Source organism: Theropithecus gelada, chromosome 6 (genome assembly GCF_003255815.1).
Source record: "Theropithecus gelada isolate Dixy chromosome 6, Tgel_1.0, whole genome shotgun sequence".
NCBI lineage: Eukaryota > Metazoa > Chordata > Mammalia > Primates > Cercopithecidae > Theropithecus > Theropithecus gelada.
In genome coordinates this window covers 106897769-106924689 of record NC_037673.1, presented here as the reverse complement: position 1 = coordinate 106924689, position 26921 = coordinate 106897769, and the positions used below count along the sequence as shown (strand labels likewise).

The 26921-nt window shown below is 38.5% G+C and overlaps 2 protein-coding genes across 2 annotated transcripts in view; both read right to left on the bottom strand.

Moving 5' to 3' along the window:
• Positions 1 to 11780, bottom strand: part of WDR36 (WD repeat domain 36) — a 37514-nt gene extending 25734 nt beyond the window's left edge. The window contains exons 1-7 of the mRNA XM_025389064.1: positions 11453 to 11780; positions 9131 to 9158; positions 6736 to 6836; positions 5075 to 5192; positions 3135 to 3267; positions 1468 to 1522; positions 44 to 176 (exon numbers count right to left, since the gene is read on the bottom strand). Coding sequence (XP_025244849.1) covers positions 44 to 176; positions 1468 to 1522; positions 3135 to 3267; positions 5075 to 5192; positions 6736 to 6836; positions 9131 to 9158; positions 11453 to 11701 — 817 coding nt within the window. The 5' untranslated portion in view covers positions 11702 to 11780. The remainder of the gene's footprint in view (positions 1 to 43; positions 177 to 1467; positions 1523 to 3134; positions 3268 to 5074; positions 5193 to 6735; positions 6837 to 9130; positions 9159 to 11452) is intronic.
• A 4149-nt stretch (positions 11781 to 15929) lies between these two features.
• On the bottom strand, positions 15930 to 22654 carry TSLP (thymic stromal lymphopoietin). The gene is made up of 5 exons (XM_025388550.1): positions 21213 to 22654; positions 20658 to 20794; positions 19797 to 19841; positions 19076 to 19210; positions 15930 to 16778 (listed from the first exon to the last, which is right to left on the bottom strand). The coding sequence occupies exons 1-5, from the start codon at positions 21244 to 21246 to the stop codon at positions 16650 to 16652; spliced, it is 480 nt and encodes a 159-aa protein (XP_025244335.1). The 5' UTR covers positions 21247 to 22654; the 3' UTR covers positions 15930 to 16649.
• Positions 22655 to 26921: the final 4267 nt, after the last annotated feature.

Below are 26921 nucleotides of genomic sequence, written 5' to 3'. Positions count from 1 at the left end.
TTAAGTGTTCTTATCTTCTATCAATAAGTATGTTAAAAGTTACCTGTGCGAAATGATATTGAAGTAATGGGTCCCCAGTCTTGACGAAACTTCATTAATGTTTCATTAAATTTAATGTTGTGTATGATAACTTGACCTGACATAAGACCAATAGCAACAACATCCACAGCTGGTGCCTAAAAATTAGATTATTCAAACTTTTATTTTCTAAAGCAAAATAGCTTTAATAATCCTGATGATATGCATCATTTATTAGGTGCTGTCAAAAGAAATAATGAAGTATCTTCTTAAAGATGGCAGAAAAACTCAACAAGTATTACCATTCCAGCATACTTTTTTATTCAGCATAGAAGTATTCAGAAACAACTTTTCCAAATTACTTCCCAGCTTCAATTCTGCCAGTCAACACCCCATCCTCATTCCCAAAACCTAGCTGGTAAGATTTTAGAAAGAAAACAGCCACAACAGAAAAAGAAACCTATGTATAAAATCATTACAGATCACTGGACTGGATGGAAACAGTAAAAGGAGACAATTCCTAGAAAGGAGAAAGGTAAAAAAAAGTTATACAGTTAGTCTGTTCCAGTTCTAATATTCTATGGTTATAACGGTCTATAATACAAGTCTTACATACAGGATCTATTATGAATTTCTCTATTTTAGCAAAGATCAATGTCCAATATCATTACAGAATGGAATCAGGTTACACGTTTTATTAATTTGTCATCAACTGTCTACTATGCATGAGACCCTGTGTAGAAACTGGAGATACTAAAAAAATATATAATCCCTTGTCCTCAAGGGACCTAATCCTCTGATACTTACGAAGTCTTCTGGATAGGCAAAAGTGGAGCTAGGTTGATGGTGGTAAGAGAAGATAAGGAATACATATAAATTGGGCAAGTATAGACAATGGGTACTGAGAAAGATAAGGGTATACTGGCTACATATGTGGCCAATAGAAACACAGGATTTGCTGTAGACATGCATTCATTTATTTATACATATTTTGCACATTAAAAAAAGCAGTTATTTCTTAAATAGTCCATCATCGAATCAAACATTAGGATTTTGGCTCCAATAATTTCAAACCATAAATCTCAACATCTTGACAAATTTCTCTGCATGACTTACAATACCCCTTGCATTGCTGAACACTCATTTCCAAGCTACACAAGACAATGGAATACATATACTTGCAAAATGATTAGTAACAAGGATCTATAGCAATCACAGGTTTAAAGTCAAACTATAAGCACAAAGGACTCCATAAGCGTTATTGGCAAAGGCATTATTACTTGTTTTAACTTACATTTCCAAAACACTATTTCCTCAGGCTAACAATTTTAAGGTAAACTAAGCTATATATTGTTTTGTCTTTACGTCTAAAATTATCATTGATTCCTGAAACTAAAGGATTTTCCTATTAACTTTGTTTCCTCTTTGACTTAACAGAAAAATACTAACCTGCTGAAGAGCTGTCACTCCAAGTTTCCATCCTGGAAATGTATATAGAAGTTTACTATAAGAAGAAAAATAGTTGAAAGACATATATATATGAGGAAAACAATATCGGCTACACATTAAAAAGTGAAATAATAATAGGTGATATTTATTAAGTTCTTACTCTTCCACACACTATTCTGATAATTAAACTAATGTCACAAGGTTAGTAATATTGTCCAAATTCTAGATCTCAAACTAACTACTATGCTATGCCACCTCTTTAAGAAATAAAATGTCCTAAGTGGAAAAAAAAAAATACATGAGTAAAAACCATGTTATATTACAGACTACAGTAAAAAAAATTTAGGACTGCAATATCTTTATAGAAACATCATCATGAAAGGGAATAACTTATATTTTAATAACAATATTATTTGCATGATATATGACTGTCATATGACAACAGTAATGCTGCTCTCAATTTCAGAAGCAAGCCATGAATGACAAATAACACATCCATGGAGCAAACAGAGGTATCTGAAATCATTATAATTATCATTAAAGTATTAAATCATGTACTAAATTATGTAAATGGGCAAAGACAGTATTTCAGTCACTATCCCTGAACCTAGCACAAAGTAGGCAGTCAATGGTATTTGTTAAACTGAAATGAAACACTGATTCAAATCAGTAAATCTTTAATAATCTTATTTTCCCTTTTGAATTGATAAGGACTTTGGAAAAAACAATTTGGACAGTCAAATATTTGTTTGCTTTTCAAAATGCTACACAAACAAGTGTGAGCTGCCACCTTTTTCTACTGATAAATGTTTAAATAATGGGTAGAAGTATTCAAAATTGAGTATCCAGCCCTCCAGCTACACCAATATTACAGATATGTGCCATATCTATGGGAGGCGATGGAAGTACTTTAAACCCGAAAAGTCATTTCTAAATGCTAGCACTACATTGTCATTGATTTGCCTTTCCATCCTTTACCATGTTCATGTATAGAAAATCTTCATGTATGGAAAATTAGAGCCTCCCTAGTCATAATCTCATAATTATTATTTTCTGATGGATCTCCTATTACTTTATTAGAGCCTTCTCTATAGCAGTTCTTTAGTTATTAGGTCATTAGTACATACTTTTCAGTGAGCATTTATGAAGCTGTCTAACAAGTGTCAGGATCACATGCCAGCTTTCACATATGTGATGCCAGCAACAATAGCTCCAAAAGCAAACATACAGTTATATCTCAGTATCTGTGGGGGATTGGTTCCAGGACTTCCCCAACCTCTCTGCTGATACCAAAATTCACAGATGCTCAAGTCCCTTACATAAAATGGTGTGGTATTTGCATACAACTTTCACACATTTATGCATATACTTTAAATAATCTCTAGCTTACTTATAAAAGCTAATATAATGTAAATACTATGTAAATAGCTGTTATACTGTACTGTTTTAAAATGTGATGTTTTATTGTTGTATTATTATTTATCTATTTTTCCTTGAATATTTTTGATCCGAGGTTGACTCCTCTGATATAGGGGACCAACTGTATTTATAGACAACCCTCCAAATAAATATATAAGGACAGGGATAAATGAGACCTAAGTATGCATTAGGAAGTAGTTGATGAGGATAAGGTGACAACTATATTATTTTCTAACTAAAACACTTACTTAGATTTTACATTCCACAACTGCAGGCTTCCTTGTTCACTGCCCAGCAGTATTTTATTCAAGTAGGTACTTGGATGCAGAATTGCAGAAATTTTAAATACTGATTTATCAAAAGTCAACTGCAGGTATTCTTCTACAAAAGTGAAAGTTAAAATTATTTGTTATAAAACAGTTTAAAATGTTTTATATAACCATATATTTATCACTTAAAGTAAGTCTATCATATCAAAGATTTATATGCTAAAATAAACCACAGACTTAGATACTAATCTATAAACATTCCTTGAGAAATAAAATAAATGAGGGGCAACTTGTAAATGTAATTTAGACTGTCAAAAATTTTCTACAACTTCTAATAAAAATACTATTAAAAGTTTCATTCACTTTTGAATTACTTTCCAGAAAAGGATAATAAAGTTAAAAAAAAAAGATCCTAAGGATTAGCATTAATGTTTCTGTAATTTGATCAACAGACAGGAGTGAATATTCCAAGTGAAGTACTTATACTTAGCTCTTTCAAGGAATGAAAAGCCAACTATCTAGAAAGTTTGATGGGTCACTCAAAAAATGCCAGAAATAAAAGGCACACCTCAGTGAAACTATTAAGAGTACTTCTCACACATTTCCACAAAAGAACCTCTAATAAAGGAAAAGAAAAAAACTTATAACCCTGTGGAGTTGGGGGTGCCATAACCAGTGGTCACTTGCTCCAAGATCAAAAAACTCTCTGAAATCTTTGGTTACATTCAAAATTTCTATGTTTGAATTCTGGTTTTTACTTTACAGTTCCTCCATGATTAAAACAATGTTTCACTATATTTTCCAATAAATTTGAGTATCAAAGAAGGTACATTTCATTTAAGCTTTAGGTTCACATACTCTCTGGTACACTGCTGTACAATCCCAGGGGTATGGGTACCCCAGTTTAGGAAGTACAGTATAGGTGAAAATTATATAAACTTTACTTTGAATGTTATTTTAAGAGATCCTTGACTTTATTCGTCACTACAAATGGCTCTGAAGATACTGGTTCAATATGCTGCTATAACAGCAACAAAAAAGCTGGTCCATCAGCATCAAGAGAATCTGCTGGAATGTAAGAACCAGATCCTGTAACCTAATAAAAGCCCTTTTAACTTCTATCTACACAAGGAATACTTTTGGAATTCTGTTCCCTCCCTCTACTTGAGCAAACACAAAACAAGAAAAGGGTTACTAATCTGAAATAAGAACTTGGAATAATTCCCAGAAATGTAATCTTCAGGATATTTACTAAAAAAAAGAAAAAAAGAAAAAGAAAAAGAAAAAAAAAAAAAACACAGTGTATTGAACAATGAAATAACCAAGAGGCAATATAAGCTAAAAATGTAACCAGATTAAAGAACTTAAAAGATTCAATTCATAATGAACCCAGTATTTTATTGAGGAAAGGTGTAGATATCCTAGGGATAAATTCTTCCTGTTTAAAGATACATAATCCCACAAACATAGCCACTGTCTAAGACTATCACAGTTGAAAGAAACTGACTCATATCCCTAGGAAATGGATGTACTTTTCCTTCAGATTACAAGATCAAGTGTACTATTACAGTCTCCTTTACTAAAAGTTGAAAATACAAAACAAGAATTACTCAGGCATGAAAATACATCAATATTCACTCCACAGAGAATATAACAAATCATTAAAGTTGGAGAACTGCAATGGAAAATACATTAGTTGAGGTAAGCACATTAAACAGTTTATAAGTAGTTACCTTGCTACAGTTGTTTATCTCTTTCTTACTTAGAACTTTTTTCTTATACACGTTAAAGATTTTTAATTTTTTAAATTTCTTACTATTTGCAGGCAAAATCTCTGGCATAGATATTTACATAGATTTTAAATTTTAATTAAACACATACTACCCTAAGATAAAGCAAATAAGTGAGTTAACTCTTACCTTCTGAATATATGTGCCAAATAATAAGAATGCTGTCAGTATCAACAGAGATAATGTGGTCTCCAAAGGGTTGCAAGAGATGGATTTCTGCCTTATGACCCTTAAAGGTATGTACTATCTACAATATCGAAGTTTAAAAGAATTTCATATTATTACTCAGTCATCATGTCATATTATTCATATTATCCCAAAAACAAGCTAATCTGGAGATGCTTCTGTTAAGAAATGTACCCCAACTTTTGATTATTCAAGGTTAGGATGAACGCATAGATATGAAGGAACTAGGCATGTTCATCTGCTCCCTCAGCCAGTTCAACAATAAGGAAGTAAACTGTCCATTTAGTACAAAGAAATGAGACCTTTGAAGCTCAGTCTTCCAACTTAGGTTAGAGAGGAGGCGTGCACACACAACTAGTTCCCTCACCCAATTCAATCAGTGCAACTACATATATCCTAGCGAGATGGTATATTCCAGAAGGCTGATCTCTACAGACTCTATCACCAACTGGCTTTCAAATGAGATGGGAAAGGGGGATATAGGGTCTTTTTCCCCATACCTTTCTGCTTTGACAGAGATCCTTACAGTAGCTGATCCCTCCATAAGTATAGCCCCTTCTCCATGGTTTCAGTTCTCACCAGATTCCAGTAACACTGTTTCTTCTCCTTGGCCCTTTGGCCTTAGGGGTGGTAACAACTTCCTACAGTTGACAGTGTCCGATGCCTCCCCACCCCTACTTTGTTCCCCTAACCCTGACCACACTTGTGCATAAAGGTCCTTTATTAAAGTCTCTGCATCTGAACCACATATAGAATATACATATGGGATAAAGTCTCCTCATGTAAATCATATATATCTCCCTGGAAAAACTATAAACAACAATACAAAAATAAACATTTTTTCCAATTCTAAAAATCTGAACACCTTCCATTAAAGAACTCTACAGATAAGTTACCTTCCTCTGCCACAGGTAGTGATGATGAAAGACTGTGGGAACCACCTCACTCCAAGTCCCTGACAAGTACAGTGATACTATCATTTGGCTATCCTTGTATTCCCATTCCTACATTTCCTTTCATTCTAGACCATTAAGGCCAGGTCACCTCTCAACCTAGTTATTCCAGGACAAATTCAGAAACCAACTGGTAAATTTAGACCAGAAAAGATCTTTCCTTAGCAGTGGAGAAAACAGAATCTAGCTTTCTCTAAATAGGGAACAGGCATCTGGTTTTCAGAAAAAGAGTTATAAGCTGAATTATGTATAATGAATAATCAACCCACATAAAGTGGTAGTGCAAATATGAACTTTTCCAGGAAAGTATTTTTAAAATACACTTAATAATACACATTACGTCCCATCTCTACAAATATATGAAACAGAAAACTCCTGAGATGGGAACTGACTGGGCATAACAAATTTTGAAGAAACTCTCCAAGTTATTCTGATATTCATCTCTGGGCAAAGAAACTGAAGGAAAGCACCAGTTTTAAGTAAGCCTTTTCTGAAAATTTATCTTCCTCCAGAAAACTGAATATACATTAGAAAAAAAAGAATACTATAGAGTTCCAGAGTGTGCCAGGTAAAGAATGACAGAATTAAAGTTCCCTCCACTATCACAACAAACAACTACTGACTGCAAACAAGCAGTTTAGTGATACCAACCTCTTTATTACGGGCAAATGCAGAGAAAACATTTCCATAAGCAGCAAAGACTAATCTGCCATCAGCTGCCATACAGCAGATATCCTGTGGAACAGAATTACCTAGCAAATACCAAATGAAAGAAACAGGGATTTTTAAGATGTTAACCAGAAACCTCAAGTATACGTACAACATTTTTCATGGTTATAATTAAAAAAAATACATAAAGATCAAAGTTGAGAATCAGAGTATAAAATTTTGACTAAAATATTTTAAATATCTAATAGTAACTATCAAACAAAGGATAGGAAATCACCTTGTCCTTCCCTAAGAGAATGTCTAGGATTTGCAGAAATAAAAACATAATCCTAGAGAAATGAAAAGAAGCTTTTTGAGGTTATTTGGAAAAAACTGTCATCTGATACACAAAGCTCTGACAGTCACCCAGTCTTCATGTGAACATCTTTTTTTTTTTTTTTTTTTTTTGAGAGACGGAGTCTCACTGTGTCGCCCAGATTGGAGTGCAGTGATGCAATCTTGGCACACTGCAACATCTGCCTCTCAGGTTCAACTGATTCTCCTGCCTCAGCCTCCCGAGTAGCTAAGATTATAGGTGTGCACCACCACGCCCAGCTAATTTTTGTGTTTTTAGTAGAGACGGGGTTTCGCCATGTTAGACAGGCTGGTCTTGAACTCCTGACCTCAGGTGATCTGCCCACCTCAACCTTCCAAAATGCTGGGATTATAGGTATAAGCCACCACGCCTGACCCATGTGAATATCTTCTGGAACATCAAGTTCACTAATAACTTCAGAAAAATTTTAAAAGTAACTCAAAATCTAAATCTCTAACTTTGGACCAACCCAAAAATATTCCATATGGTATTCTATATGCCTACTCCTAAAACATTTAAAGACAATATTGTTTCTACAGTCTTCTCCAAGAGAAATATGCCTATCAATCTTTAGCATTTCTCACGTGACATATGATTCTTTTCTCAGTATCCTGGTCACACTGACATTTCCATTTCCTCTTTTGGGGCAGGAGAGTTAGTAGACAGAGGATTGTTGTACTTTCATGCTGCAAATTCCATATTAGGATTTGTTTGCATAATCCTGTTTTATAGATTTTTCATTCAATTTTGTATTCAACTTAAGTTCCAATGCCTTTCTTCTGCCTTCTAATCTATTATTAAAATTCCTTCCATTGGAAAGAAATACCAAAATGTGAGAAAAGGGAAAACTTTTCCTTACAGTAGAAGGAATGATGGGAAAAGAAAATCACTAAAAGCTATGCTTTATCTGAAATGCCTGAGACAAGAAGTGTTTCAGATTTCAGATTTTTTCGGATTTTGGACTATTTGCATAACCAGGTGAATATTCCTAATCTGAAAGTCTGAAATCAGAAATGTTCCAATGCATATTTCCCTCTGAACATCATGTTGGCTCTCAAAGAGTTTCAGACTTTGGAGCATTTTGGGTTTCAAATTTTTGGATTAAGGATAATCAACATGCATTTGGCAACCATCATATTAATAACTGATTCAGGCAAGTATCATCATAAAATACTAAAAGCAGCAGGTAATAACTTTGAAGAGTACTAGGATATTTACACAGTCCCAGTGCATATTACCAAAAGATACTTATCCGTTACAAAGGACAAAACACTAACTTAATTTTTTTTTAATTTTCTTTTTTTTTTCAAGACAGAGTCTCACTCTATTGCCTAGGTTGGAGTGCAGTGGCACGATCTGGCTCACTGAAACCTTCACCTCCTGGATCCAAGCAATTCTCCTGCCTCAGTCGCCTGAGTAGCTGGGACTACAGGCACCTGCCACCACACCTGGCTAATTTTTTGTATTTTTAGTAGAGATGGGGTTTCACTGTGTTAGCCAGGATGGTCTTGATCTCCTGACCTCGTGATCCACCTGCCTCGGCCTCCCAAAGTGCTGGGATTACAGGTGTGAGCCACCGCGCCCGGCCTAACTTTAAAATAGAGCCTCCTAACCAATCACTATCAGGAACAGAACCAACCAACAGCATGTGCCTTCTGATACAATTCACCGTGATTCCTCCCAACGGGTACAACCTGAATCTAATCCTGAAGAAATGTCAAAAAATCTCAAACTGAAGGACATTCTAAATGAGCCTGTACTCCAAAAATGTCAATGTGTCAATGTCATCAAGTACAAAGAAAGTCTAAAGAACTGTTCTAGATTAAAGAAAATAAAGATACGTAACAACTGAAAGCAAAACATGATTCTATCCTGGCACCCTTTTTTGTTGCTGATAATGTAAGTTTATAAGACATACATGTTACCCTGGCTTCCTTATATGTTCTGTAAGTCTCAAATTTATGTCAAAATAAAAAAAATTTTTTTACATGTGCATAAATTCAGAATAAAGTCCATACTTACTTACTGCAACCAGACTAAGTTTCTGAACCTGTTTAAAAAAAGAAAAAGGGTTAAATTTTCATTAACAAACACAATCATAATAACCTAACACCTGAAGAGTAAGCTATAACCTCACACATATATTTGCTATGCTGTCCTTCGTAAGAAAGACACTTACTGACTCTAATTTTCATTACTAGGGAAGTTTATATTTTCAACTATATTTCACCAGGAGTGGTAATGGAAGGGGTAGGTAAATGTTTTCTATAATGGGCCACATATTAACTATTTTAGGCTTTGCAGGCAATGCATGTGGTCTCTGTTGCAACTACTAGCTTCTGCCACCATAGCATGAAAACAGTCATACTTAATACATAAATAATGTGCATGGGTATATCAAACTTTTACCTATAGGTACTGAAATTTGATTATCACATAGTTTTCATGTCATGAAATATCCTTCTCCCCACCCCCAGCCTACCCCCAAAAACATTTAAACATGTCAAAATCATTCATAACTCCTGGGTCATACAAAGCCAAGCAGTGGGCTAGACTGGCTTGCAGACTGTAATTTGCTCACCCCAATCATGGCTACTGATCCAGCTGTATGACCCTGGAAAAATAAGTTCCCTGTGCCTCAAATTCTTCATCTGTAAAACAGGTATTTATTTACTTTATGGGATTGTTATGAGGATTCAGTGAATAAATTTGTGTAAAACAGAATGGGGTCAGTCATATAGTAATTGCTCAATACATGATAGCTGCTACCATCACTATCACCACCTATTCACAACTTGTCTAGTTTCCCCTGCAGAAGAAACTAATTTGTAGGACTGTAGGAAGTCTGACTGGGGACAGCATATACAGCCATAGTTATGGGATAGAGCACTTGTAGACCCAATTAGTGACTTAAGTTCATTAGCTCCATTTTTTTTTTTCTTTTTACTCCCAAGTATTTTCTGTTTCAGAGGTCATAGCCCAATGCATTGGTTAATCTGAGCAGTGTACAGTCTGGGTAAAGAACATTTACATGCCATGATTTTACGAATGTATCATCAGTGTTAGCACTAGATGAGACGTTAAAAGCCATCTTTATTATGACTAAATGTCAATGCACAGTAAGTAAATTGTTAACTTTATAAAATGTGCAAATATGTTACTCTCCTCACCACAGGGTTTCTTTGGAAGTTGAATATAGGGAAAAACACCTGTGTCTGTGTGTAACGCAGTGTCAGGAAAGACACTGTACCAAAGACAAGATTTCAAGAATTATTTAAGTAATAAACTTAGAAAAATTACATTTCAAGGAAGAAAACATTAACCAGCAAAAGTAAAACTTAGCAAGCAAGGAACAAGTGTAGAGAATGGTAACACTAAATACTCTCACATGACATCTTAATGATATGGTTCTAACCCACCCTGTCTCCATTACCAACTCAGACTCTGAGAAACCCAATTGCTCTTAACCTCAGCTCTGCCCTCACTTTCCTCTTCCACTAACTCAACTGGTTCCTAACTCCCAGCTCTTCTTGCTAATAAGCCATTCACAATCCTCCAAGAGAGACAACTCTACAACATGTTTTCCAGAAAATAAAGTACTTATTTAACACTATTATCATCCTCATCAAGGTTCCCGCTCTCACAGAGCTTACACTCTTTTGGAGAAGACAAAAGAAACAAGTAAACAAGAGACACTATTACAATGATTTATGAGCCATTAAAGGAGAAAAAAATCAACACTAACAAGTAATTTATCTGAAATTTACTTTTGTAGTTTATATAAAGGTGCTACAGTATAACGATACCTATCTTGCAAAGAAACGGCTGCAAGGCTTAGAGTGACAGTGCCAGACACTTTGCATTAGTTGAAAATAACTGATTGCCATCAAATACTTTCCCTAACGGTAATTAATCTCACCATCTGCGGTTCTCCCAATGTTACCTAGAGTGAATTTCTAACCCAGCTCGTGTCACCAATAACGTAATAGCGTGCATGTTTTTCTCTCTCATTAAGAATGCAAGAGGTAGAGGTTTGTCTTAATTATGTTTCCACCTTCAAGGGAAGGTCAATAAATATTCACTGAACAAGTATTATTGCCATACAACTGAGGGGTTATCTAGCAGTTTCCCCTTGGCCAGGCTGCCTCTGAAACTCGCCCCAGGAGGACTGCAAGTGCTAAATCAGCACGTGGATGTGACCGGATGGCGAAATATTAATAGGACAGGGAGGGGTTAAAGAAGGGAAGCCCGTGGTAGATGGTAAGGGTGAACCGGATTGCTCCAGGACAGAGTTAGGGGCCAAGGAGGGTGGTTCCTGGGAAGTCAACGAAAGAAGTCACTCACGTCATAGGTGTGGAAACTCTTGCCCACGCAGGTTGTTACATAGAACCGGCGCTTGAGCGCGCTGAACCGCACCACGTGTGGAATGTCGTTGCTGAAAAGTCCCAAGGCCCGGAACCCCGCAAACAGCGCGCTGGCCGTGCGCCTTTCTGAGGCCCGTTCCATTGCCGCCGCGATCCCGGCTCCGCTCAGCTCTGGTCCTGAAGGAAAACACGTATCCAGTCCCTTCAGCGTGTCCAGTGGAACAGTCATCTGCTAGAGCTGAAGACAGAAGACCGCTTCCGGCGCCCGCTGCGAATCGCGTTTCCGGAGACTGCCCTCAGTGCAACACATAAAGTTCTCCCTCCAGAGCTCACATGGGAGGCGTGACTTTGGTTCCGTTGGCCAAGGTCTCCAGCATGTTGCCTAGCATTGTTCTCCAGCTCTTTTGCGGCGGAAGGAAGCTCCTGAGGTTCCGACGGAACCGCAAGGGCGGGAAGCAAAGAGGGAAGCGCGACGCCCAGGAGAGTGGAGGAGAGATCGACGCCTTGGAAATGGAAACGATTTAAACATGTGATTATTTTAAAATGTACAAAAACATGAGACTGGAAAAATTTAAACATTGGATATCTGATTATATTAAAGAATTATGTTTAATTTTTGCATGTGATAGTAGCATTATGATTACGTAAAGATCCTCATCTTTTGGATATATACTGACATATTTACAGATGAAAACTATAATGGGACATTTCAAAGATGACAGAGGGATTCACTCATAGACTCTCTGGGTTGTAGAACTAATTATTTGGGGAAAGGGAACTGCTCACTTGGGCAAGTTGGATAACTGTAGATTCCTCCGAGAAAAGGAAGATAAATATTAAATGTTATTGGGACCCCTGGATTAAGTCAGTATTCCTTGAGGTCGGCTGTCAAAAGCAGACAGTAGGGGTTCCAAAGAGGAGCTCATCATAATGCAAAGGGGAGTCTGGGCAGTTCATTAGAGCTAAGTGCCTTAGGATGCTGAAGAAGACTGATTCCAGTGAAGTGGGTGTCAAGACACCTCACTCCTCGAGAGCCAACTGCCTTACCAAGATGTAGGTTTGGGGAACAATCTCTGATCATGTGAACGTTAACTAAAACAGTGGTGACGTTAGAGCCCAGGACCAAAGTTTGACATATGGAATAACCTCTTATCTTACTGTTTTATTTCCATTTCACTTCGTTTATGAAAATGTTTTGGCAGCCTATTCAGATTTGGGTTGAGTGACTAATGTAAATGTACTTGAGAGGGATAAAGAGGGTATATTTACTAATGTAAATATACTTGTGCTTGAAAGGGATAAGGAGGGTCTGTCTCTGTACAGATCAGTGTACTCTCTTGGGTTCCTTCCAGTTCTAAAATGTAATTATTTTATTATGAAACAAAAGTAACTTGTTAGCTAATTTGAATATCTGACTCATACACTCTTGAACAAAAAAAAAATCTTGATTTATTTTATAGTTCTGGCACAGAGCCTCAAACACTTTGGATGTTAAGATCATTAAGAAGCAGATGATAACAGAATGAGAGCTTGTTATTTAATCCTTGACATGTTGTACTTACTTGTGATTTCATTTGTACCCCGGATTTCTCAATAGCAGTGCACATTTTCAGCCATATTTGTGGTATGACTTAAAAGTGAACAAGTTGCTAATTACTTGTAAACGTTATTTAAATTAAAAAAGAGGGGAAAAGAGCATCTCACTGTACTATTAACTTATTTATTAGGCTTATTTTAATAGTTTAGTGGGTAAGCTCCATAAAGGTAGAGAATTTTTTTTTTTCTGTTTTGTTCATTAATACATAACAAGCACCCAGAACAGTATCTGGAACAAAAGGGGTGCTTAATAAACATTTGTTTAAAAAAAAAGTTACATTTAAGTAATAAAATGCTAAAAATGTGGAATGTTCTCTCTTTTTTTTATGTTAGTCATGTTCCCTCCCAAAGTAATGAGTTGTGGACTTTAGCATCTCCAATATTTAAACTTCTTCCTGTAAGAAGATGTGTCTCTCTGTCCTTTGCCCAAGACTTGCAGCAAATCCTTCATAGTGGAGCAGGAATAGGAAGCGTTTGACTTACTTTGGCCAGTGCATATAAGCAAACGTGATGTTCAGCAAGTCCCAGCAGATGCTTGAAGAGCCATTATCTGTTTCTACCAACTCTCTTGCTCTTTTCTGTTGCCAAAAGAGAAAGGTATGTCTCAAATAGGAGCTGCTTTTTCAGCCTGGGTCCTGAAATGAGAAGGTCTGTAGATAAAGCCTGCAGCTGACTTGAGGTTGCCAGTTCGTAATGTGAGTGAGAATTAACTGTTGTTGCTAGCCAGTGAGATTTGGTGTTTGTTTGCCTTCTAATTACAACCTAGCAAAAGTCTATGTGAATTTTGGAGAAATGTGTGAAAATTAGCATCTAAAAATAAAAATATATAGTTTGTTTTTCTTTATAGAAGTATTAAAGCTGCATTTGCTTAATTCAGTTTTTGAAAAAATGTTGACCAAGACAGGACTAAGCCCCTCCTTTTATCGTCAAAGGAGGCAACTCTATATGCTGGTAAAGTTATTTGTCAATGTTCTTTGTTAAAAAAGGAAAAAAAAAAAGCTCCTTTAACTTTTAAGAATCAAATATCAATTTTTCATTCTATCCTTACCAAAATAAAGGTGAGGGGAAACCATATCAGCAACAAGAAAGCAAAACTTTATGGATACAAAGAAATAAAGAATTATATCAGCAGTAGACTTTCTTGTATTTTGGTTTTTTTTTTTTTTTTTTTTTTTTTTTTTTTTTTTTTTTTTTTTTTTGAGACGGAGTCTTGCTCTGTTGCCCAGGCTGGAATGCAGTGGCCCAATCTCAGCTCACTGCAAGCTCCGGCTCCCGGGTTCACACCATTCTCCTGCCTTAGCCTCCCAAGTAGCTGGGACTACAGGCGCCCACCACCATGCCTAGCTAATTTTTTGTATTTTTAGTAGAGACGGGGTTTCACCGTGTTAGCCAGGATGGTCTCAATCTCCTGACCTTGCAATCTGCCCGCCTTGGCCTCCCAAAGTGCTGGGATTACAGGCGTAAGCCACCACGCCTGGCCAGCAGTAGACTTTCATACAGCAGTCTTAGCCTCTGAATGAAGGAGACAAAAGTGAGAATATAGATTATATAAATAGCATAACTAACCATGTAGTCTCAATATGAAAATATCCAACTTTATATGCTTAAATCACAATTTGCAACTTCCTTTTATTGACCATGAAACATTGACATAACTGACTGTATACTATACTAGTCCACCAAGAAAGCCTGAGTATATTTAAAAAAAAGAGATATATGATCCACATTGTTACAACATTTGGGAAAGTTCTTACTAAATTAATATAATGCATCCTCTTGCCCATTACTTTTAATTGACAGTGTAATTTAAATGACTAATTTTATATTAAGACATCTATGGAATACATAGAATAAAATATATAAATTATACAATTTTTTAAAGATAAAGCAGAAGATTCAAAGAAACTGCACTTAATGGGATGACTTTGAGTTGTCTCCTTTCTCCCTAATCCTCAATTCATTTAGGGGAATTGGGCCCAAAATTTTATGAAAAATTGTGTGTATTTATTTTCATAGTTCAGTAAAATCTAGTCAGTGAATCCCTACTAAAATGGAGTTAGTATACTTAAAGAAATTTCTCTTGTAATGGCATTTAAGGGTTTGGGTCAGGTCTTCAGAGGAAGATTTTTAGAAAAGCATGTCTTGATTTTCCTCAGGACAAAAGAAACTGCCTATTCAGCTACACCCTGAGCTTCTCTGGAAAAAGGCTGAGTCTTTCTTTTCTATCCCCAGTGTTTGACTGAAGGCTTGTTCCACAGTAAGTGCCCTTTAAATGCTTACTGGACATATAATGTAAGCTTCCTCTTACCTGTTGGTAGGTAAGATGGATTTAAGGACATTGAACTTCCCCCCTTCTGTCATGGTTTAGCCCCAATTAACCCTCAGGGGAGTATTAGAGGAGCATGTCTACTCCTAGGAAAAATCAGTGCATTCCCACATGCTCTATTTTGGTCTAGGTTCTATGGCCAGGGTTGCCCTTCCCACTGGTGTTTGGAGGATTCTGAGTGGAAGGTGAGTGAGAGGGTGCCTGTGGCTCTAGCTTGCAGCAGGAATTCAAGAACAGATTTGACATCCCCTGTTCACTTTTGCCTACTTTGTTTCTTCCAGGTGTGAGGAAAGTTCAAGAGGGGAAACAGAAAAGACTAGTGACATAATTTAAGAAAAGGATGACTGCAATGCATCCTGAAGCTGCCTATCTCCAAATATTCTCTCCTATAGGCAGGGCCAACAGGTATAAAGGGGAGCAGTCAATGGACTCTAAGGATAAGTAGAGGTAAAAACCTGAAGAAAAATAATGTCCTTTAGAAAAGTATGTGTGCAAATTGTCTACTAACTAGATTTGAAAGATGATTCGTAAGAAACAAATTTGAGAATTATTTTATTAAGAAATATATAGTGTCAATTACAAAGGAACATATACATTTTCAAAAGCATTCACAAAATAAATTAAAGTACATTCTCTCTATATATATTTATAGTAGCTGTAACAAAGGTACTTCTCAGGATCTACTTATTATATACCACTCTTGTCTGTTAGGTAATATTTAAAACTTAGCTTAGAATACTTTCACAATGTTTTGCTTGAAAATTATTTCAAATTGCTTCACTATATTTACAGTTATTTGTGAAACCCCATTTGCTTTCACTTTCTTCTCTTGTAAATTTTTAGTTTAACACAAGAAGTGTCATTACATGTAGAAGGAATGTCTGCCTTTTAAACGTAAGTTTAGGTACTATCATTTAGTTCAATATTTTTCCTTTTTCAAGGAAAAGAGTTCTCCTGCTACACTTTTGGATTTTCCTCTTGAGTAATGCTTATGCAATTACGGCTGAGAATTACTGCCAATTAAGCCAGTCATCAATGTTACGGAAGCTTCCCTCAACATTTGAAGAGTAGTACTTCCCCTGCATTATAAATTTATATTAAACAATAAAAACTTAGAAAAATAAGTTAAGAAACTCTTCTGTAATTAAAAGATAACTATTTGTGATCTTCTGTGTCACAGTTAGAGTTAATGTTTCATCTACTTAATAAAGATGATTTATTTGGTGCTGTGAAATATGACCATAATAAAGATGATTTACTGTTTTTTCAGTAAAGTTCGAATGAAGCGACGCCACAATCCTAGTAATTGTGACACTTGTTCCAGACATTTATTGGTTGTGACTTTCCTTTTTCTCCTCTTCTTCATTGCCTGAGTAGCATTTATCTGTAGAATATGAGAATCAATAGTCAAAATTACTTTTCACTATCTTTAGTAACTGTTGAGTGCAGGTTTTATTGCCTTCTCTATGCAAATCCATCTTTCAGTGTATTTCCAAAACACCTGCTTACTGTGTGCTAGTATGTGCCTTCTCCAGGGGAATGAATTCCTGTTTCTCTACCCACCTACTTTCACTTCAAGGCCAACTACCACCTCCTTCAAAAAGCCTCCGATAATTGCTCAGACCTTGGTTTTGGAAAGTCTTCCAGTGCTTAAGAGTATGTGTCATTTAACTTGGCTCTCACTTAACATGCTTTTCTTTATATTGCATCATAGGTATTCCCCATAGCACTGAGTCTTAATCATAGGAAACACTGAATATTTGTTGAGTGATTAAATAAATGAATAAATTGCTGATTTCAAGATCTCCCTGACAAGATCACAAGTTCCTTATGGGTAAGAGCTATCTTATACCTCCTTATAGACGTAATTCAGTAAACCTAATCTCTTTTTTGAACCCAAAATGCATGCTCCTGCTCCCCATCCTTCCCCCTCCCCTGCCCCACAGACATCTGGAGGTTTATTTTAAAGAGGATTCCAGCATATAACTTTATCTGAATTACCTTTGAATAGTACACTGGGCCTCCTAGACACATGGTATGCAGATTAATAAAGTCACAGGGTTATCAAGCACAAAAATCTATAAAATCTTACAAAAATCTATAAAATCGTAACTATTATTAGTCTTAGACTCTCCATTTGGGCTTGAGAGGTGACTGAAATAAATTTCTCCAGACTCTCCCTTTCTCACATGCTGTCCAAGAACTTGATCTAGTTTTTTATTTGTGCTCTTATTTGAATGAATTTTATTGTGGCCATCCGTAGATTTGCCAGTCACTCCTTCATAAGAAGGCATGAAGCCACATAGATTTGTCATATGGCTGTCTGGTATTGAGTTTCTAATTCAAGCTCAACCCAGATCAGCCCTATGGCTTCAATCCTCAATCTCTAAAAAGTGACAGTCTTGGCCGGGCATGGTGGCTCACGCCTGTAATGCCAGCACTTTGGGACGCGAAAGTGGGCAGATCACAAGGTCAGGAATTCAAGACCAGCCTGGCCAATATGGTGAAACCCTGTCTCTACTAAAAATACTTAAATTAGCCAGGCGTGGTGGGGGGCGCCTGTAGCTCCAGCTCCTCGGGAGGCTGAGGCAGGAGAATCACTTGAACCCAGGAGGCGGAGGTTGCAGTGAGCTGAGATTGTGCCACTGCATTCCAGCCTGGGTGACAGAGCGAGACTCTGTCAAAAAAAAAAAAAAAAAAAAAGGCAGTCTTGTCCATCTACCTAGATTGCAGACATATAAAGTCCACTAGATTAATAAGGAGCAATCATACATATCTGCACTTGTCTCTCTCTGTTTCTTAAACTTGTCATCCTGAAGATAAATTCTCTACTTGCTGACTGAAATAAATATTGAGTGCCTGTTGTGTACCAGGCACTGTTCCAACTGCATTTACACGTATTGACTAATTTAATCCTCATAAACAATCTATGTAAGACTAACTGATATGATACTTACTTTACCCATGAAGCTATAGTACACAGCGGCTAAGTAATTTAACTAAGTCTTCACAGAAGTTATACCGCCAGGATTCAAAGTCAGGCAGGTTGTCTCCAGAGTTCCTACGCCTAACTTTCCACTACACTATGTCTATATTTAATGCTACACAAGCATTCAAATGCAGATAACTACCTGTGCAAAAATATGTAAAGAGACAGCAACAGCATCCATACAAGCAATTAAGCAAACATAGGATAGAGATTTTTTGTATAATGTAACGTTTTAGTAAATAAGCACACAATAATTACGTGATTAGAACAAGCAGTGTTGCTCAAACTTTGGACTGGACAAGAATCTCTTAAGTAGCCCTATAACCTGAGATTTTGATGTTGAAGGTCTAGGTTGAGTCCCCGAGAATTGGCATTTTTAACAGCCATACTCTTATGCTCCAGCAATCAAAACATTCTGATATAAGAGGCTCACTCAACATACCTTGAAACATTGCCGTAAGGTTTAGAACCATAATTCAGCCAAAACAGTATCAGAACCCTAGAAATAGGTGAGTTTGAGTCCTGGTATCAACGTGGGTCTAATTGACATCCTACTACTTTTACCCGGCTCGTTTGCTCTTCGAAAGATAAAACCTAAATAAAAATCAGAGAACGACTTCTGCACCAAAGCCCCAGTTTAATTTGAGGTTAGTCCCAAGGTACAAAGCAAGCGTCTGAGGCTTCGGGCTTACCTGAGTTTCCGAATAGCCTGGGCACCAGAGAGCGAGGGTAGCCTTAGTTTTCCTGGCGAACATTTCCTTGGCGAGCGACGCGCAGCGGGGGGTGGGATTGAAGGTTAGGCTCTGGATTTCAGTAAGGCAGTGTGGCTGCTCATAGGCGGCAAAGTTTACAAGAAAAGGAGAAAACACCAGAAAGAAAAAAAGAAGAGAGAGTTGGTGAGAATTGACTGAAAGGCGAGCGGAGGAAGGTCGGGGAGGAGCGGGTACACAAGTCGAGAGTAAGAGCGAAGAGGTCACGGTTGAGTAGAGCAAGGAAGAACCAACCGCGGGGGTGCAGGGGCGTGGCGAGGGTGGCGGAGGGCACTGGTCGCGAAAAGACTTTCACCCACGCTCGCTCCGCCCAAGTCTCCAGGGGGCGGAGGCTGCCAAAAGCCCGAGCCCAAGCGCGGAGCGCCACCGGACCCCAGCAGGTGGTGCCCCGACAAAGTTCCCTCATCCCAGTTCCCAATTTGCCTTTCCTCCCGATAGGGACTTCCTCTCCCTAAATTGGAACAGAAGTGTTGTCCCAAGCTGGGAGCAACCCCGAGCTGGCAACCCAGATGTCCCCTATCCCCGGCCGCGGCGTCCCGGAGCCCAGGCACCTCTCGGGGTTCTGCACGTCGCAGGATACTCCCTCTCCAAAATGCCTGGCGTCTCCCTGGAGAAAGCCAGCAGCACTGACCTCTCTACTCACCCGATTGCTACAGGAGACGGTGTTGTTGAAGTCGGTACTTTTGGTCTGGAAGAAAGAAAAATACGACAAGGAGGGTAAAGACTTTTAAGTCCACAAGGAAAATCATCCCTCCACCCTTTGCTCCCAGGCTTTAAAGGTGCTCTGAAAACAGTTTCCACTCAGGTACCTGTTTCCTATGTCATTGACAAGGCAGTGAAATAGTCTTTAGATAGTGCTGGCTAGTGCTTTGAAACCACACCAAAAGGTTCAGGTCTCAGAGGGAGACCTCCTGCTCCTTTCCCTCAAGCCACGACTGCACATAGCACTATGCTGGTGAGTAATAATGCCATTCTTTGGATGTCCACATCTGTACTGTGGCCATTCATGAATGCAAACTCTATCTAGAAATAAGGTTAATCAGGAAAATGATTACTACTGTATGTTAAAAAATTCCAAGTACACCATATTCTGTAATAAGTAGCATCCTGAAACATCTAAAACACTGGAGAGACCTGGAGCACAGCATCAATCCTTAAAGTTTAGCTCATGAGAATTATCTCTCTTTTACTCTTCTTTCTTAAGCTCTTTTCCCCTGCTGTCTTTTTACAGCATAGTCAGAGCAGCACTTTAGCAGAGGATAGACATCCTTGATGCATAATGCTCTGCCTATCAATACCTGCTCCTCATCAGCATCTGCACACTTAGAATGTGCCAATTTCTAGATAATCATTTTAGATGCCACTTGTAAGAATTCTTGACAAAATGTGGGACCATGATTTTTTCTAAATTATTTTTCTTTCCTACAAAGTTAAATTGTAGAGTGTGTGTATGCCTACTCTTCTGATGAAAATACATTCGTTTTAAAAAAATTTCTTCACTTACCCCACTCATATATGTAATCAGGTCTTTAGAAATAGTACTGAGATAGTCTGCTTCAATCTTCTCAAAGTTACAGTTAGTGAAGTCGTAAGTTAGCACCAGCCCTACAAGTTGAAAGATGAAGAATTTCCTGAAAGAAACTGACAGAACATATAGTAAGGCAAAAGGGAATGTACGTGGAAACCCAATTCCACCCCAGTTTCACAGTAAACTCTTCCCACCAAGGCTGAATTGCCTCTAGATCTGTAAGGCCTGCCTTAGGGGCCAGTGCTCAAGCACCAGGTTTTCCTCTCATTTCCAGTCCCCAGGAAGCCCTTATTCACCCATGCTGTTGTCTTAAGTTGGAGTCTCCCTGATGCTCCAGAGCATTCTGGCTGCAGATATATAACACCTAAACGCCTACGGGCTCTTTCCTCCTAGGCCAATGATTTTCTACCATGTCATTCTCTTCCTTTATAGAATTCTGAATTGATGATGTGAAAGGAAAAACAAAAAAAAAAGGAGTAGCTAAATCTATGGAATTTTAACATTAGTAAAGTCATCAGGAATTTCCCTCACCTTCCTCCTTTTTACTTTGCCCTAAACTCTTCATATGTGTTAATGTCCTTTAAGAAATGGATACCAGTGTCTTTCTCCCACAGGGCGTTTCAGTGACCAATCCTTTCTATTATTTGGGAGAAACACCTTCTGAAACCAGCAGCCACTGTAAGGATTTGGAGTCCTTGCATACTGTCCCATGCATCCTGAACATCTTTGAGAATTTCGTGTGGCCGCCTTCAACTAATGCTTTCCCTTCTCCTTGGCTAGTAAGAAACTGTGCTTACTTATGGGATGCTTTGGAGGGTGGGTGCAGTCTCAGTCTTCAACAGCACTTCCATGTGAAAGCATTAAATGTGCAACCGTGACTAGAACCTTAGGGGCAGGAACGATAAGAGGTTGAAATAAATGGGGAAAGATCTGATGTGCCTTGTTCTCAAAAATCCTACTTTTCAAATTCTCATATCAATTTCAGGAAAAGCGCCTACTCTTGGTGACTAGGGGCACCTTAAGGGCTGAAGGGTCCTCTAGCACTTTCTAGTAGGTGTCAAGAACTTTTAAAACCACAAATTCCAGTGCCCAGCCACCTTCACAGTCCCACTCTTAAAGCCAGTGTTAAACCTGAGGAGACCGCTCTGCTGGGTGCCTAGCGGTGAGCGCAAGGAGAGGATGCTGTCCTGAGCTCAGCTTTCCCAGAGGCGGCGCCCGCTTTCCTGAGCTCTGCCTCCCAGAGGCTTAGCCCCGCGCCGCGTAGACTGGAAAACGTCTGTCACCTGGGGCCTGAGCGCGGGCACAGGTTTTAGAGACAGGAGAAGCAACGAGATGGCGGGCTCAGATTTGTGCTAGCAAACTATTGTTGATCCAGAAAAGAGTGCTTAAAAGCGCAGTCAGGGAGAGCGCCCTGGAGGATGTCTGTCTAGCAGTCTTCCGAGTTCCAGCAGCACCAATGGAGCGTTGAAGGGAGGGAAAGGCTGACACTCATCACGTTGCTGAGACGAACCCCCTGCTCCGCCCTAGCTTGGCTCATGCTGCCCTGGGCCCTCTCTACACCCAGGTCCCCTTTCTCTCTCCTTCCCTTCCGCTTCCCCGTTCATCCCCCACCCCCACCCCCACCCCGCCCCCCGCCCTCGCGTGTCAGAGCCTGCATCGCTCTGGTACTAGGGAAGTTCCTAGGAGTCATCGCTTGGAGCAAGGAGGTTGGACGCCGTGTGTGAGTCCCAGCAAATGTCACAGGCCATACGGTGCCCGGGAAAAAGAGCAGGAAATGTCGAGGGATTCCGGAAAAGCGTAAGGGACAAACTGAAGCCAGAGTTGAACTCTTTTTCATAGAAGGCACTGAAGAGGGTCAGAAAACCTCTGATTCACCGCTGACTTCAAAAGTGGCCCTTTTCTGGAATTCTTCATGTGTTGTACTCAAGTCACCACAGCATTCATTGAAAAAGAAGTCCATTCTTCCCCCATCACCAACTCCTCAGTGTATTGTGGGATGATGTCAAAATCTGATTCATCTGTTGTGACATCAGAGATGATTCTGGTCGGCAGCTGGACATTGCATAGGCAGACAGGAGCTAAACCCAGATTTCTTCACTGGGCTGGATGTCTCCAAGAGACAAAGGAAAGGGCATGGTGGCTGCTTCTGTCACCCTCACCTCACATGCCTTCCCCTCTAGTGGCTTGCTGTAGGGCCAGAGAGTGTGAGTGCCCACTAGAACCTTCAGCTTCATTTCTTGATTGCTGATGGGGGCAAGAACAGCAGAAAGCAGCCTGCACTGAGGTTTGACTTGCATTCTTCTGGAGGTATAACCAGGCTGCCTCCCTTCTTTTCTTTTCTCCTTTAAAAACCCCTTGTGTCTATGATCTATGTAGAGTCTTTGTTGAGATGAGGTAGGCAGAGTGTCTCCTCCTAAGGCATCCTAGGTGTCTCTTTATCGGTTAAAACATTGCTAAACACTTGTTCCTGTTGCCTGCGATTTCCTTATCTGTAATTATGTGACCTCTTGGATCATCTGGATTATATTACTTTTCTGCTCAAAAAGTTATGGCAAAACAACCTACTTAAGGTTGTTTTGAGATTTACAATTATCCTTCCTGCATTGGCTCCAGGCTGTCTTTCCCGCCTTATTTCCTTGATTCTCCTAGGCTTCCAGCAAATGGTATCTGAAGGTAATATGCTCTAAACATGCTCTGGGCTTTCTTCTTCCCAATCTGAGATGTTAGATTTTCGTGTCTTTCCATGTTCATCTTATTGGATGTCTCCAAAAGTGGTCTCCTACCCGGATTATCCTGTAAGCCATATCTATTTTTGACTTCTTTCTATGACTTCTATAGATTACTTAACATTTCAATAATGCTTTTCAACCTTATCTCTCTATTAGATTGTGAGTTCTTTAAAAGTAGGTAATGTTTTATAGCAGTTCATTTGTTCACTATCTACCTTTCCAGTAGCATTTGAAGTGATTTGCAATAAATACATTGGTGCCAAAAGGTAAAAAAACAGTCAAAGCGAGACAAGAGAATGGAACAAAGGAATAAGGTGCTTAGAATCAGGTGCAGGGAAGACTATAGAAAAACATTACTAAAAACTGGAGAATTACAACAATTGATCTCAAAAGTGAATTCTGAGCTTCCAAACAGCCACTACAAGGGGTAGACTATGACAAGCTCTACCACGTACAAATTCATCATGAAAGGCAATTTTTCTTAAGCTAATGGTCATCATCATAACCACAATAGGGCTGTCTTCTGTACTACATGTAATAGACATTCAATGAATTCTCAATATGCTTAAGCATATTAACCTTCTATGAAAATCATTGTCAGGAAGCAAATTCTTTTCCATTGAAAGAACCTCTCTATAAAGACTTCTTTTTCTAGTTCTTTGCTGCTGTCTTCCTGGAATCTACTTCTGTCTCACCTGGGGCAACAATTTAGACCACGGCCCTCTGTGAAAATTCAGGGTGAGCTGAAAATCTTCCTGTTTTCCTTCTCTTTTCATTTGTCCAAATGCCGAAGGAGTGAACAGTATCTGCATACCTAGTTTGAGAAATCCTAGGTTAGGTGAAGAATGGTGTGTCTTCCATATGGAAATAGAAGTGAGATCATTTGTAACACTCTGCGATTACTCAGGAAGCTTAGGCAATACTCTCACCCATGTGATGGATCAGAAAATGATCCATGACATAGCTCTTTTTTCTCCTACCCTCACTCAAAAGATAAATCATTCATTAATTTTCTTAATACTTTTATTTCTTGTTTTAGTAATGCTTCCCACTCTTTCTTTTATTCCCTTAGTCTTTCCCTCTTTCTTTTTAAATTTATGTCTTTCCTCCTTTTCCTTGAACTGTCCTGAATATTTAAAGTAGCCTAGAACTCATGCAAAACTCAGTTTGGGTTTGAAAAATAGTTGCCAAAAGAAGACTGCTATTTTTTTTTTTTACCTTATTCAATAATATAATTATGGGGTTTAAAAAAATGGAAGGGATATCAGAGAGGTTATTGATGAGATAGGGGAGATCTCTCTCTTTGGAGTAAGAAAAGTCAATGACACCAACTTTAGCTTGATAATAATTTAGAAAGGGTAATAATGGACTTTCCCTAGCAGAAGGGTGTTCTTTGATCTTGAAAGTAAAGTGTGTTGCTCTGGATCCTCCAGGACACAAGTCATAAAATCATTCTACCTCTTGGTTTTCATATGCTCATATAAAAGAGAGTGTCACACTTTCAGACGTGGACATTGTTTCCTTTTTCATATTCTACCTTAATTGTTTATAGCCAAGGATGGTATTTATGTAAGGAGAAGTGGCTAGTGTTCACCCCTGAAAGTCATATTTATTTTGCCTATTTCCTTTGCATTTTATATTTATGCTCATGCAGATTGGCTGTTGGTCTGAACCACTGATTTGGTTCACCAGACTCCACACTTCTTCTAAGATCTCTTGGGAACATTTGTGAACCAGAAATTGGAGTGAAGGAGTTTCCTATGATAAATGTGAAAAACAAGTTTTTTATTTCATTTTATTCCCAGGCTGATGATACCTTCATAATCAGCCCATGGCTGTGAAATGTTCCCAGATCTTTTTGAAATGGATAGTGAGGACACTAAATATATTCATGTAAACCTCATGTTTACATTCATTGCTCTGTGAAGAAACAGTCTTACTCCAGCCAGTGGGGGATAAAAGTTCTTGCTTACTTTACTGTTTTTCTACAACATGATAGGACATGAATAGGGAGAAAGTTGTTCAAGAAGAATGTAGTAGTCAAGCTTTCTTAGAATGCTTCAAAAAAAGTTTTGGAAGAAGTCAGAGCCAAAGGATAGTTTCAGTTTTGGACACTTTGCAAGGATATTTACTATGCTGGATATCTTCTATTTTCCTGTTTAGGTATACTCTCTGTCCTTCCCTATGTGGCTTTGTACCTTGGAAGCAGACCCATAAAGACTGCATCCACAGGCTCCCCTGACCTCCAGCTTCTGATTGGGTTCACCTAATGTGAGATATTGGCAAGAGATCAGAAAGTAGTAAGACAGCGAAGTTTGGATTTTAATTCACCCACTCTCTAGCTGTTGGTTCACTGTAGATTGGATGCTTTCCTTTATAGAGGGCCATAGCTCCTCTTTGTTAATCTTTTCATCTTGCTGCCCACCAGGTTCTGGTAACTGTTTCCTCCCTTTGTCCTTGTAGGGGTAGGGGTGATAACAGCTCCTTATTTTTGCTAGCCTGGGATATACCACTTTGCAAAAGTTATGGTTTGGCTGTGCTAGACCCAGTTTATACCCATTGTCCTGGAATAATTTATTAATAAAGCTTCCTTTCACCCTCAAAAGTGGCACCATTCCTAAAACAACAACTCAAAGTACTGCGAAAAAGAGTGGCACAGTTTCAACAATAAATTATATGATTAGTCTTGATTTTCCAGCTTATGTCCTTTGTAAAGAGTCCCCTTAGTAAACTTTCCCACAATTACCCAGTTTGAGCATGCTGCTTGTTTCCTGTGGGATCCTGACTGATGCAGTCATTCACAGGAGTCAGCAGGATGTCATCACATGCAGCCATCAGGTAACATTCCTTTCCTAATCTTCTATACCCGCCTTGTGGCATCATACCAGTTCTATAACTCTTGCACAGGAAACAGTGGCTCTTACTGTTTCATTAAATTTTGTTAGAAAAAAAGTTTCTAGCTGTGAAAGATGAGTTATAAGAAATTCTGCAATTTTCCTCTGTTTCCTCTTTTCCTAGTAATATTGCCAACCAGGATTTGCAAGAAATCTATGCACTTACTGGACTCTATTGTGTAATTTGTTTCATAGTTTAGCCACATTATGTATAAAAGGGTCTTTTAAAAAGTGACCATTATGTGAGTCAGGGGGTAGCCCTCAGCTTATTTCTCATCTGGTGTGTTTGAGGCCCTCCAAGTGTCTCCTCTATTGAGTCCCACTATTCTCAGTAATAATCTCTGCATTAAGCAATCACCCCTAACTATATTTCCTCTCTTAAACAGAGTAAGTCCCTAAAAACCATTTTGTGTGTCTCATCGAGGTCTAATTTCTTCCCATACAGCCATTCGGGGCTTCTGAGAAAAGGCTACCTGACAATTCCAGACACACGTTGGGGTGGAGGGAGGAAGAAACAGAAAAGGAGACTCTAGAAAGTTCGGAAGAGGATAAATGGATAGCAAAGAATTGGGATCTATGAGTTTGGCCTGAGGACTGTCTTAATGTGGGTATATCAC

Bases quoted from the DNA above. Each gene is read 5' to 3' on its own strand.
- TSLP (XM_025388550.1), bottom strand. From the start codon at position 21,246: ATGAAGAGTTTAGGGCAAAGTAAAAAGGAGGAAG. The intron at 19,842-20,657 runs GTAAGTGAAGAA...TCTTTCTTCCAG, and splicing joins TGATTACATATATGAGTGGG to ACCAAAAGTACCGACTTCAA. The intron at 16,779-19,075 runs GTAAGCCCGAAG...CATATTCTACAG, and splicing joins CAGGCTATTCGGAAACTCAG to ATAAATGCTACTCAGGCAAT.